The 13,666-nt window shown below is 39.3% G+C and overlaps 2 protein-coding genes across 2 annotated transcripts in view; one reads left to right on the top strand and one right to left on the bottom strand.

The window, feature by feature from the left end:
- The window catches only part of LOC144656074 (syntaxin-binding protein 5-like), a 32,853-nt gene that overhangs the window by 13,161 nt on the left and 6,026 nt on the right, over positions 1-13,666 (bottom strand). Inside the window, 7 exon segments of the mRNA XM_078516296.1 lie at positions 680-954; positions 1,710-1,750; positions 1,845-1,918; positions 2,254-2,416; positions 2,817-2,895; positions 12,145-12,290; positions 12,981-13,047. Of these exon segments, the coding sequence (XP_078372422.1) occupies positions 680-954; positions 1,710-1,750; positions 1,845-1,918; positions 2,254-2,416; positions 2,817-2,895; positions 12,145-12,290; positions 12,981-13,047 (845 nt within the window).
- LOC144656238 (uncharacterized) lies at positions 6,291-9,812 on the top strand. Its single transcript, XM_078516479.1, has 3 exons — positions 6,291-6,373; positions 6,435-6,597; positions 6,783-9,812. The coding sequence occupies exons 2-3, from the start codon at positions 6,511-6,513 to the stop codon at positions 9,810-9,812; spliced, it is 3,117 nt and encodes a 1,038-aa protein (XP_078372605.1). The 5' UTR covers positions 6,291-6,373; positions 6,435-6,510.

Below are 13,666 nucleotides of genomic sequence, written 5' to 3'. Positions count from 1 at the left end.
GTACCGTCTTTTGTATTTTTTGCTGTGTTATTGAAATGTTCCTTCACTTTTTTTACCCCCGCTTTTTCAGTGTTGCGTGCATAGCTATCTTAATTTCTACATCCATCTTTTGACATTGTCTTTCAACGTGCTGTTTGAAATGAGCCAATCAAAACCATGCATACCGCTGTTGATTTTATGCAATTGAGCCAACAAGGTCAGAAGGTCATGCTAGTGGGCTGCGATTGGCAGATTGCCATCTGTGTTTTTTGTTTAGCACGTTGAAAGACGGATGTCAACAGAAAGCCGCTATATGCACATGACACCGAAAGCATGTTGGTAAAGTGGTTATATTAACTTCTATAATTATTTCACTCAATTTGGTGGCCATTTTCTTATGTATTAACTTTGGCTAAAATCTGTGACACAGTTCCTTTAACTCTGGTGATCCATGAAACAGCTGAGGGACACACTACTTTCCCCTGGGTGCTGGGATACTATTTCATCGCAAGTTATCCTCAACATTTTGTTAAGTTGCCCTAACATTCTGCCCTGGAAGGAGAGGCATTGCGAGAAGCCAAGAACATAATACCATGGCCCTCAGGTAAGTGCTTAGACCTAGAACTTTCCTGAGTCCAATACAGTAACCATGAGACAATCCCACCCCTCAAATAAATGGTACGAGAAAAAAAAAACTTACCACAAATTCTAGTGTCTCTTCCACAGTGCTAAACTGGTAGACTATAACATGGCTAGTGCCTGCCACTAGAAGTGTCCGACTTCTGATACATAGTTCTATCATGTTGACAGCATAGCAGTCAATGTCAACCATTGAAGGCGGTGACTGTTCACTGCTTGTGCTGCCGTTGCCTTCAGACTGGCCATCTTTACCATTTGTTTCACTGCTCTCAGGTTGACTTGTGTTCTTCTCAAATACTTTGCTTGTTGACAGTTTGTAGAGACATCTCAAGACAGCTGTTACAGCAGAGATAAGGTACCGGTAACTTAATCAGAATACGAAAGGACACTGTCCCCTTTGTATAAAATTAATTTTTCGCGAAGATCTGTACACCGTTTAATTTCATTCAGTTTCCAAATGCAAAAGTCTTGAAATTGAAGGAAAAGTTTCAAAAAAATCTTTAAAATGTCTTTGCTGTGTAATAAAGTTAAATTTGACAAAGTGTCTGTAGTCTTCTGTCGGTAAATTCTGCGGGTGTTTTCATTTTTGAAGTCGCGTATTAATGCAAACAGTGGTAATACTTGTAGGTAATGGTCTACATACACTCTTTTATGCATTGTCTACCAAAGCTGGCTTTTCAAGTTATTTTTACGTGTATGATTTTTTCCTTAGAGTGAGCACAAAGGTAAAGGTAAAGTCTGCGTCAAGCCAAGTGGCCCATACCGCCGGAGCTTATCCTGGTTTCTGTAGCATTAAGTGACTAGCAGTATTTCTACTACCCCCCCCCCTGGATGGGACGCTAGTCCATTGCAGGGTTACCCCCCAGCATTTTAATTCGCTGGTACCCATTTATACACCTAGATGGGAAGAGGCATTACGAGAGTTAAGTGTCTTGCCCAAGAACACAACACGATGACCCCGGCCAGGACTCAAACCAGTGGACTGGTGGATCCAGCGTCCAGCACGCTAACCATAATGCCACCCCGCCTCCCACAGGGTGAGCACAAAAGTACAGAATTAGCACATTTTTCCCTGATTCCAGTAGGCTTACCTGACGAGGCCTCCCAGAACTTTACAGACCCATCTGAATGACTGTAACAGAGAATCAGAAATTTTGTGATCAGTCAGCTGCAGCGTAATATTTAATGCAAAGAAACTGATGCTTTATTTTGCATGACCTTCTTACCCAGTGATAACGAGTTCAGAGCCGGTAGCAAACTCCGGTGATTCTCCTAAGATTCCACCAGCTATGGGCCATGCCTTAAAAAAAGTCAAGTCATCAATTGAAATCATTCAATAATTTAAATTTTGACATGACCCGATCAGGGCTTTCAATATGTAGGTATATATGTATGAAAGACAAGTAAACACACATCAGCTCTAGCAAGAGCTAATTAAAACCAAGTACGGTACAGCTGTAGCTATATATAGCTTACTGAGAAATGGCTCGAAAGCATTTTGTCTATGAATTTAAACTGACAGCATAGTGACTGCTTTGAATTAAAAAAAAATGCATGACAGTGCCAGCACAATTACGTAGCTTGTCCACTTTTGCTGGACTGTATTTTTTGAAGCAAATCACGCTCAGTACCAACCTGGGTGCTTTCTCCCCTCTGTAACTGCCTTTTACGTGTGCGGCTACTTGCTGTTGATTCCAGAGCCATAATAAAATCCCGAGGACAATCACTACAAAACTGTGTACAAGTCACTGGAGACTCATGTATGTTGAATGTGTAGGGAACTTCAAATGATGACGGCCTGTGAAAGTAATTCAGAAATGCAAATATTAACCAGAAGTGGTGGTTAAAATATACCCTTCAACTAGTTAACACTCAAGAGTCACTGACCAAATTAAATGTAAAAGGTAAAGTCTTGGTTGGAGCCTAGAGGCCCTTTAGGGCGAGGCTGGAGCTTGTTGTAAATTTGTCTACTTGGCAAGGTGAGTTTTAAGCCATTTTGGGTGAGTAACAAATAACTGAAAGAATTTTGGCATTGGAAATATTTGAAATGCACATCTATAACAATGAAAACTATTTTTTGTTTATAATTTTTTGTTTGTTTGAAAGCTCTACATTTAATGAATTTAAATTACATTGGGGCACGTAACACTCAATAATTGCTGTAGGTTCTTAAAATATAATAATTAAGTACAACATACTTTGCAGATGATGAAAGTAAGTCAAACACCAAAAGTTTCACTGGCGTTAACACAACAACAGCTCTTGGATCTTGCACATCTATGAACAAAGAGAAGACGGAATAAATTAAAGATTTTTTTTAATTTACGTTTAATTAGTACCTGAAATTTTCGTGACACGTTCATTTTTCGATTTTGAGGTGCGCATATAAATTTTGCAACATTTAAATTTCGTGGTTTTGCGAAAAAAATTTATTTTATTTTATGAATCACTTTAATTTCGTGTTTTTGAGTAATACACAATTTACAATTCCTTGACAATATCATTCAACATGTCCTTGAATTAAATAAAGCAACTTTATCAAAGGAACAACAACGTCAAAATTAACAAAAACGCATGGTGGGAATAAAAGTCAACTGTAACAACAGAGCTGTTCTCAGTTCATGTGTGTATGTGAATTATTGTTCTTGAGTTAATTGACCGCAACATCCATTTACACTGAAAATCCCTTCCTTCAGTGGTACTAAACTCGTTCTTTCAAGTCAATTAATTTTCACATCATGTTATATATGTTTGTGACACTAATTGTTCGCCCCACTTAAATTTCGTAATTATTATTGAATTATGAAATTTGCAAAATGAATGTGTTACAAGAATTTCATGCAATAAGCTAAGGTAGATTTAAACTGCAAACCTCAAACCCCTTAAAATATTAATTACATGTATGTAGCAAATTCTTTCTCTTTCACAGTGCTTTTATTATACGGCTACAATAGTACGCGCGCTCTGATTGGCTACTGAGCGGGCATTATTTTCTTGTAATGACCGGGCATTATGAAAATTTTTCTCGGCTCGACGGTTTTTTGAGTTGTGAGTAAAAGCTACTAGCGAGGGGGCAAAAACAGCAAAAAATGCCGACAAAATATAACTATCTTTTCAATAACTAAAAGAAAAATATTAGCATACCGATACTTCTTTAGTATGAACGACGAAGAGAGCCACAGAGAGCGAGTTTTACCTCCATTGTTTTTTCCCTTGATTATACTCTTCTTTTGAATAGTGCTTAAAGGCCATATAATAAATAACTTATTATATAAGTGTTATTGCCAGAGAAAACCGGGCAGAAGCAAAACATCGGGGTCGGCCGTTTACCGTCATCTTTTTACAGTATAAAAGCTATCTGATAAGATTAGCAACGGTGGCATTTGCAGCAGTAGAGGTTCTTTTTTCTTTGAGATAACACTATTCCGTAATTTTGGGCCCTCCAACGGCCTAAAATATCCGAAATTTTTGGCAACTTTGGGTGAGCCTACAACACACTTTGTATGAGTCCTCAGACTTCTAATATTTTTTATATGACATTTATTCCCTTATAAGTTGACTGGGATATGTAAATCCTTCTAAGCTTTAAAACTAATTTTCTTACGAGGGGTTAAAAATTGGCATTGAATCGTTAATGAGCTTGACCCAAATTTGAGTCATTTTCAGTCGACTGTTTCACAAAAGTGCGGCAGTTTATTTGGAAAATAAAACCATCCCTCGATAGTCTTTTGCGCTGTTATCAAAATGCAGATCAGTTAAAATTGGTATCTAGAAGTAAATCGGAGTTAGCGGCGTCTAAAACTGCCATAACAATTTTCAGTTTAGCAATATTTCCCGCCAAATTTTCTAACATACTATGTTTCGACTTTCTCTGATTGCAGTCCATTATTAACTTAATGGACCTAAAAGCAGTTTCGTTGTCTTCGGGAGAGAACATGGAAACAGTTATATCATTAACAACATGTGTAAACATTTCAAATCTCTAAAGAAATACCCGATAACTTCTTACACATGTACCAAAATTTCCCGCGAAAGTTTTGTTTTTTATTCCCCGTCACGCTTTATGGTAAAACCGGACTGTATCCTCAGTACGCTGGTCTTTTGATCGTCGCCAAAAAGCAAATTGAATCAAATAATGCCAATTCAATCGAGAATTACCTTAAATTAATTAAGTAGACTTTGCAGACATATTGTTTACACACTTGTCTCCCCTGACTTCTGAAATGCGTGACGTGTCACGAATTGTAAGGTCAGACGACAGGTGTAAAGCTTTGTTTCATTCTCGACGTTGAATCATGAACTGTTCTTTCGGGTCAGAAGATTCGCCGTGTAGTTTAGGTGGGCTCGGTTCAGTTATTCTTCCATTACTGGCTTGCAAGCGAGATATGACTTTTCATCTTGTTAGTCTTGGAATCAGCGGTAAACGTGGTCGAGGAAAAACTGAGGTCAGCGAATCACAGTTAATTTTAAACCGCGCTGGTCTGCCGGGTGCTTTAAACAATGAGGAAATGGAGGCCATGACAATCTGTCCCAAGCATAGGCGAGACCTCACTACCGATTGGTCGGGCCGGAAAGGCGAACTTTGCTGCTATCCAACACACGAGGGCACGAGGAAGCGAATAAAACTCCCTAGACGCGTTAACGCTGTTATGTCAGCCGAAATCTCTGCTTTATTCAATGTTGTGGTTCCTATCGGCGCAGGTTAGTATACCGCTTTTATTTCTTTAGCAGTTCCTCTTTAATTTTACATACCCACGATTTACATCGAAAGGTTGAAAATTGGCGCCCGTACGCAAGTACTTTGTAGGCTAGTGCAGTTTTTCTGCTTTTCAGCTTCCCAGCTAATATTTGTAATCAAAAAGGCGGTTTTTTCTAGGGCCAAACCACGTGTAATGGCAATAAAGATATCTGTACCTTTCTTGAATCGAAACCAATAAAAACAAGCATACCCCAAATTTTTTTTTATAGTTACTCGAACGCATATTTTACGTGCCGTCGTCAACAACACAAATCAAAACTAATTAAAAGTACAAACATACTTTTTGCACATTTTAAGATGTAAAAAAAACCCACCTGTTGTAGCAAGCTCTTCCAAAGAATGCGCCAACAAAAATGTATCCTAAATAACTATTGATCATTTCTTTTTATCAATTTATACAACTGTTTTTGATGAATATTCGAGGATTCGCAGAAAACGAAATTAAACGTATATAAACCACAAACTTAATTGAATTATCAGTTTGCACGCAATTGACTTCATAAGCCGCATTAATTTGAGATTTTGGTTCAGTCAAAAATATAAAATATGAAAATCTGATACAAAACAATAACATAGCTGGCTGATATTAAAAATCAAAGTTGATTAAACTTGTCGAAATGGATTTTTTACAGTAAGGGACGGACCATTATTTTTTTGAAGGGGGGGGGGGGATGGAAAATATTGAAAAAAAATTGTTTGCAGGGCCTGGAAAGACAAAATAAATTGTTTGCAAACACGATATGTATAACAAAAAATAGTAAGAATTTCGAAAAAAAGTGTTTGCAGAGGTGCATAACCTAAAAAAAAAATTTTTCATCCTCCCCCTCCAAGAAAATAAAGGTCCGTCCCTAATCAAAATAATAGAGCCACTTTTCGATTCATCAAAAATAACCTTAGCAAACAAAATGATAATAAAATCCACTGAGGTAGACGTAAAAATGGAAACAGAGTCATCAATGTAAAAGTAAAGATGTGTAAATTTTAAAAGCAAGAGTGGTTTCATTTCTCTCCAACTTTTTGGCCAGGAAGGGTAGGGAGGGGTGTTTATAGAGTACAGTGAGGGTGGCACTCCGGCAAATGAATTTTGCTTGGGCGATAGCTAGTTCTAATAATTTGTGTTGTTATTGTTTTTCATGATAGCTATTTGTACAACTTGCCGACTGCAACACTACAAAGACCGTAAAAAAAGTGAGCCTGACAACGTCGAGGGCGCAGAAAAGGTCAGCGGTATTCCCAATTTGCAATACGTGTTTTCCTGTCTTGTGATTGGAGTGACTGTTAATGTCAAGTGGGTGTGTAGCCTGCAGATAAATACTTTTTACAGCTCTGGACGTACAGAGTGAGGAAGAAAGTACAGGCTATAGTGAGCAAAAGTTCACATTCGTTGTTCATGATTTCTTTTTAGGATCCTGGTGAGCATTCTACATTAATGCAGTGGGAGGAACTGGAATCTACTGACTTTGACGATGTGACTGAAGATGACCAAATACAAATAGAAGAATCAGACGAGACTGTGACACTATCGTCACTAGACTCTGAGAACTCTGAACCCGAGGAAGAGGTTAGTATATGGTGCGACGAAAAGGAACTCCAAAACGAGAGACGACAAGCACTCAATGATGCTCTAGGAAACCTGACCAATGGACGATTTAGCCCTATACGTTCTACATTAAACGCTTCATGGGATGACATTTCCTCGACCCAGCAAAAGTACTATATGCGCAAGGCGCGGGAAGCCGTAACAGCCTCACTGTCGGTCATTAGCCCAGGACAGGAAAAAGAACTTTGGAATTCCATTCGAAGTGAATCGATAATTGAAAGAGAAGATGGTGATTCATCCAAACGTAAGCGCTTCGACACAAGTACTGGGCTTATTGATGTCTTGATTAAAGCGCATGATCAAGCAGGGTCCTGGCAAACCAAACGCCAGATTCTATCTCTTTTCGCAAATGATTTTAGCCGCGCAGAATTGCAGACACTAATTCCCGGGTTAACTAAATGGAGAATTGACCAGGCCCGTCTGCATGCTAATGAAGTAGGAAAAGGACAAATTGTTCCCGAAAAGCCTATCTTCCGAACAAGAATTGATCCCGTGAAAGTTGATCATTTTATAAATTACATTTCACGACCAGACCTACTTCAAGATGTTGCATTTGGGACAAAAACGCTAAAGCTAGACTCTGGGGAACGTATTGTCATCCCGGCTGTTATACGAACATTGATTCCCTCTCTAATTATCCATCAGTACACAAGCTATTGCAAAGAGCAAGAATTTGAGCCAGCTAGCAAGCGTTCTTTGTTTCGAATGCTTGAAATTTGCTCAGCATCAATGCAGAAGTCCCTTCATGGACTCGATAACATCACCGCCGAAGGAACTGAAGCATTCGACAATCTACTATCAACTATTGAAACGTTAATGGAGAACGGCGCAGACGAGCAATGGGCCCAAAAGATGGGGCAGGCGATGAAAGAGGCTAAAAGGTATTTCAAGACGGACGTGGGTAGAGGCGAAAAAGGTATTTTCAAGGCGCACGTGGGTAGAGGCGAAAACAGCAGCGACCACTGCACTGTTTATGCTCTTAGTGATCCTACCAATCTTGACTTTCGTGTAGAATGTCAGCACCCTCACGACACCGGTTGTGATAGGTGCGAATCTCTCGATATGGTGTTAGAAGAAAACACAAAGAAACTAGAGGAGGTGGACATCACCGAGGATCAGAAGGCCAGGATGAAGTTTGAGAACAAGGCGTACATTCGAGCAGTTCATGCATGGAAGGCACATTTGATTCGCTCCGTTAATCAAGAGGAAGCTAAGCAGGACGCCCTTGGCCAACTTAACGAAGAAACGTGCTTGATAATCATAGACTGGGCAATGAAATATCTCGCCCAGCATTACCGGGAAAGGATGTCTGAGTTTTTTGGCAAGCGCGGCAGGAGCTGGCATGTAAGTGCAGTCATAACCCACTTGCATGCTGATGGGAGATACGAAGTTGAGTGCTTTGTGCATCTCATCAACACGTGCAATCAAGACAGCTTTGCCGTGATGTCAGTCACTGAGCATCTGCTTCACACCATCAAGCTTGAGTACCCTTCAATCAACAAGGCTTTCCTGCGATCAGACAACGCGGGTTGTTACCATAACGGGCCCTTGATCCTCAGTCTTCCATACATTGGAGAAAGGACAGGTGTAACACCACTGCGCTACGACTTTTCAGATCCTCAGGCTGGGAAGGACATATGCGATCGGAAAACTGCGCCCATGAAAGCGCACATTCGGAGGTGGGTGAATGAGAAGCACGACGTGACAACGGCAGATGACATGAAACAGGCACTGGAATCCCACGGCGGCCTGAAGGGTTGCAGGGCAGCTGTTGTGGAAGTTGATACCACCAAGGCGGCTGGCATGGATAACAAAATACCCGGTATAAGCCTTATTAACAACTTCTCCTTTGAGAAACGTGGAATCCGCACTTGGAAGGCCTACAATGTTGGACCTGGGCGCTTTCTTTCGTATAGTGAACTGATTATCGAGAAACAAGGAGACACTGGGCTGAAAGTAATCCAGCAGTTCGGTCCCAGAACGAAAGAGCGGGGTACTGTCTTAGAAAACACCAGGCCTGATAGTGAAATCTTCTCGTGCGGTGAGACTGGATGCGTCCTCACTTTTAAGACAGAGGCAGAAGCTGATGCGCACATGGATTCAGGAAAGCATGTCAGAAAGTTAGAATCGGAGTCCTTGTATGATTCTATCAGAAAAAAGTGGGCTGAGAAGGTAACTGGTGTGAGCGTACCTATCTCTGAACAAGAAGCAAGTTCCGCACATTACGACAGACCCTCCTCTTCAACCGTTAAAGACAGGCGAATAGAAGGATGGGCCCTAAAAACCACCAAAAAGCCACAACGAATGACGGATCACGTAAAGAACTATTTAGAAAAAAAGTTTAACACAGGAGCAAGAAGCGGATTAAAGGCGGATCCAGTACAGGTATCCCATGAAATGAAGTTCCTCAAGGACGATAATGGACATCTTTTGTTTACTCCAGAAGAGTGGAGAACAGCTCCTCAGATAAACAGTTTCTTCTCAAGGCTATCAGCATTACAACGACAAAGTCAAACGGGAAAGAGCGGGTTAGAAGACACCAACGAAGAAATTCCAGAGGAAGACTTAGAGGCGCTGGAATCTGAAATTGCCCTCGAGGATTTGCGGCAAGCAGTACTTCATGACATGGATGTACCAAATCACCCCATTCAAGTAGGGGAGAGAAACATTTGCGAGCTTACAAGAGCAAAGAAACTTAACACGCTGAAAGTGGCTGAGCTAAGGGAAATATGCCAAAGCCTACAAGTAGCAGTTGATGGGTCACTAGCAAGGAAAAAATCATTCATCGAGCCACTGGAAACGTATGTGAAATCATGCACACGTTTCCAAACCTGAACAAGCCGTAGTTCACGCGCACGCTTTCTGAAGCGCGGTAGGCTTAGGCTTTTTGGTCTATTAACGCATTTGACGGTAGCTTTATTGCACGTCAAAGAAAGAAGTTTCAAATGACACTTATGCTGGATTTCCACTGAAAGCCCATGCAGTCTGCGTAGCAGGCGTCTGTGTAGTTTTTTAGCGGGTTTAAGCGAGTGCGCGATCGCGAGAAGGCCACGCAAGGATAAATAGATTTTTTCCTCCTCAATTTTTCCTCGCGTGGCCTCCTCGCAACTACGGCGCCTGCTAAGCAGGCTAAAGCCCTTGAGGCTATATAACCACATTTATGACGTTGCTTTACTTCTTTGGGTGTATTTTATGAAAGAAATATAAAATAACCACTGTGTGCTTACATAGCCTGATGTACCGGCATTCAGCAGAGTTTGGGAGAATCCTTTTGAAGCGCTAACGTGAAAACAAACTTTCGTGTTTCTGTGAACGTTAACTAATAACCTAAGTACGTTTGTTATATAATACTTGTTTTCCATTCCGAACCCATTGAGGAGGCTATTTCAAATAACGTATTTTCTTTATTAATGTCCTATACATACTGCTTTCCGCTCGTCTGCGCAGTGGTTGCACGGGAAGTATACTTTTGAAACAGGAGCTACTGCTTCAGCATAATGTTTTGCAATGTCGAAACACCAGGTGTTTGTTACGGTCATTCAATCTATAATATTACATGTTTTTAGTTTTAATACATTGTAGCGGATAGATGATCTGTTTGTCGCTGATTTACGGCACCATTTTTTCCCTTTTTATTACTTTGTACGGCAAAAGTACAAACAATGAGTATCAGTCATTTAATTAAACGTTGCTATTTAATTTTTTCATGTGCTCCTTTTGTAAAAAATCCTGCTGAAAATCAAAGAGATATGTCACCAGCTAGGTTTTTTCAATAGCTCTTACGTTTTGTTATTTTCACGGGAACTTAATTTCGCGAAAATGGAACGGGCATAATCGCTGGACTAAAGTTTCGCAGTTTGGCCAAAAAATACATTAAAGCCTTAAAAATACGTTTACGCGGGACTTTGTTTTCGCAAGCCCCGCGAAAATAAGTAACAATAAGATACCTAACTTGTTTTGAACAGCGGTTTGGCGGTAAAAAATAGTATATGGAATATTTTACATTTCTGCTTCAGGCACAAAAAGATCATTTGTGAAAACATTCCTGCTTTGCAACATTGCGTGACATTTTAACAACTTTCGCGGGAAAATAGAGCTCAGTATAAAATATCACGTTGACGGTTTTCACTGTTTAACCAAGCTAAATAGCAACAAGACGGTTTAAAATTCCACCCCATAGCCCAGTGAACAAAGCCATTTACTTTTGAACGCCCCTTTTGTTGAATTATGGGCTGCAATCGTTGTAGTAGGAACAACGTAGTGATAACCTTCAAGAAAAATTTGGCGGGAAATATGTTAATTAAAAATTGAAATGCCAGTTTCAGACGCCGCTAACTCCGATTTACTTCTAGATACCAATTTTAACTAATCTGCATTTTGATAACAGCACAAAAGACTATCGAGGGATGGTTTTATTTTCCAAATAGACTGCCGCACTTTTGTGAAACAGTCGACTGAAAATGACTCAAATTTGGGTCAAGCTCATTAACGATTCAATGACAATTTTTAACCCCTCGTAAAAAAATTAGTTTTAAAGCTTAGAAGGATTTACATATCCCAGTCAACTTATAAGGGAATAAATGTCATATAAAAAATATTAGAAGTCTGAGGACTCGTACAAAGTGTGTTGTAGGCTCACCCAAAGTTGCCAAAAATTTCGGATATTTTAGGCCGTTGGAGGGCCCAAAATTACGGAATAGTGTTATCTCGAAGAAAAAAGAACCTCTACTGCTGCAAATGCCCCCGTTGCTAATCTTATCAGATAGCTTTTATACTGTAAAAAGATGAAGGTAAACGGCCGACCCCGATGTTTTGCTTCTGCCCGGTTTTCTCTGACAATAACACTTAACCTCGTCCGTTCGGTCATTACAGGGGAATCTCAGACCTCGACCTTGATGTATTGACCTCGCTGTCGCTCGGTCAATACATCAAGGCCTCGGTCTGAGATTCCCCTGTAATGACCTCACTCTCGGTTAATAAGTAGTATATAATTAATTAACATTGATTTTATACATGTATGCAGATGGCTACCTGACAATATTATTACGCAGTGTGCCGAAAATTGAGAAATTGTTCCAGATTATTGTACAGACTCTTTCATTGTACAATCTAGGCAAACAAAACAAAAAGATAGAAAAGTATTTTTATGTCCAGAAGCTCACATCACCTTCTCCCCATGGTGTTGAGGTGATGCATACAAAGTCGACCACAGTGTCTGTACAGAGGACTCTTATTGAGCGGCTACCCTGCATTAATGTCAGCCCCTTTTTCTTGCTGCTACATGTTCCTCCCGAAAACAAAATAATTGGGTCCCTGAAATTGAGAAAATAAGAGTATAAAACAAATTTTAGTGACAACAACAACAAAAACAATAATAACATTATTATAATTACTGTTTTTATCATCATCATCATCATCATCATTATTACATATGGTGTGGATAATATCCATACCCACGCCAAGGAAGGTCATTGGAAATTCCTTGGGGAGGGGAGACTACATAGCTAAATATTTTAGAAGAAAGTATGAATTTAAGTGGAATTTTTAAAGGGGTGGAGGGGTTACAACCAAAAAACCCAATAGTGGAGTTCATACCCACAGCTACAACCTCAGGCCAATGACAATCAGCAATACCCAAGCATGTATCAACAGGAACATGTACTGCAGGAAGTGTTCCGGCTCTTTCATTACCTTTTATCAGAGACATTTAGCCGAATAGTACAACTGTAATTTATATCATTAGCACATATTTAATATTGCCAGTGTGCATTAGTAGAGAACTCACTTTTCTTTAAACTGCAATGGTGATAATAAACATTTTTATTTATTTATTTATTTTATTTTATGGTGGGTGTATGGATATTTCTGAAACAACGCATTGTAAAAAATAAAATATATTAGTATAAACTATAGATGAACTCACATTGACTTAATTATCATGACAGCACAATAATTTTAAATGATGTCTTTAATTATTTCAGTTAATTAAAAACAAACACATACCCTGAACTAACTGCTAGCCACTGCACCTTAAAAATGGGTTGACAAGGTCTGCCTTTGTCTGATTTACCTAAAAATAACAATAAATGGTCTAAATTAATAATCATTTGTATTCAAAATTGCTGTTTGTTACATGGGTATATTGCTGGAGGCGAATGATGACATGTTAACTTTTGGCAACAGGTGCAATACACAATTATAGCTTATGGTCAATAAAAAACACATATTTGGGGTTATTATAAAGAAGTATATTAATTAATTAGTCCTGGAGCAGGGTTGTCAAAATAAGGCTGGCAACCCGCACATTTCACCGGCTATTCCAAATACTGCGCCAGCTACTCGGAGTATTAGTAGGTCAGTTCTGAGTGTGTTTTATCAAGTTCTGAGTGTTTTGTAGTTGCCTACTTTTTGGATGGAACCTGCTACTCAAAAACCCACTGACAACACTGCTGGAGACAAACTTATTTTTTACTTCATCAGAGCACTTTAATAAAAAATAATTATAAATAAAAATAGTACTCTATCTTATTAATAAAATAATTTTAAAAAGGCGAATATTAAGCAATTTAAAAATTGTTATAATTATATTGCAAGCTTGTTAAGATGTACATGTAACATTGATTGACTGTAGTAATTAAAACACTCACCCGCAAACAAACATGCAAACATTTAACAACAAACAAATGAGC

The sequence above is a fragment of the Oculina patagonica genome, chromosome 6 (genome assembly GCF_052425735.1).
Source record: "Oculina patagonica isolate OP01 chromosome 6, crgOcupat, whole genome shotgun sequence".
Classification (NCBI taxonomy): Eukaryota; Metazoa; Cnidaria; class Anthozoa; order Scleractinia; family Oculinidae; genus Oculina; species Oculina patagonica.
Note: the sequence above shows the minus strand (reverse complement) of the source record. Positions and strands in the feature narration are given on the sequence as shown.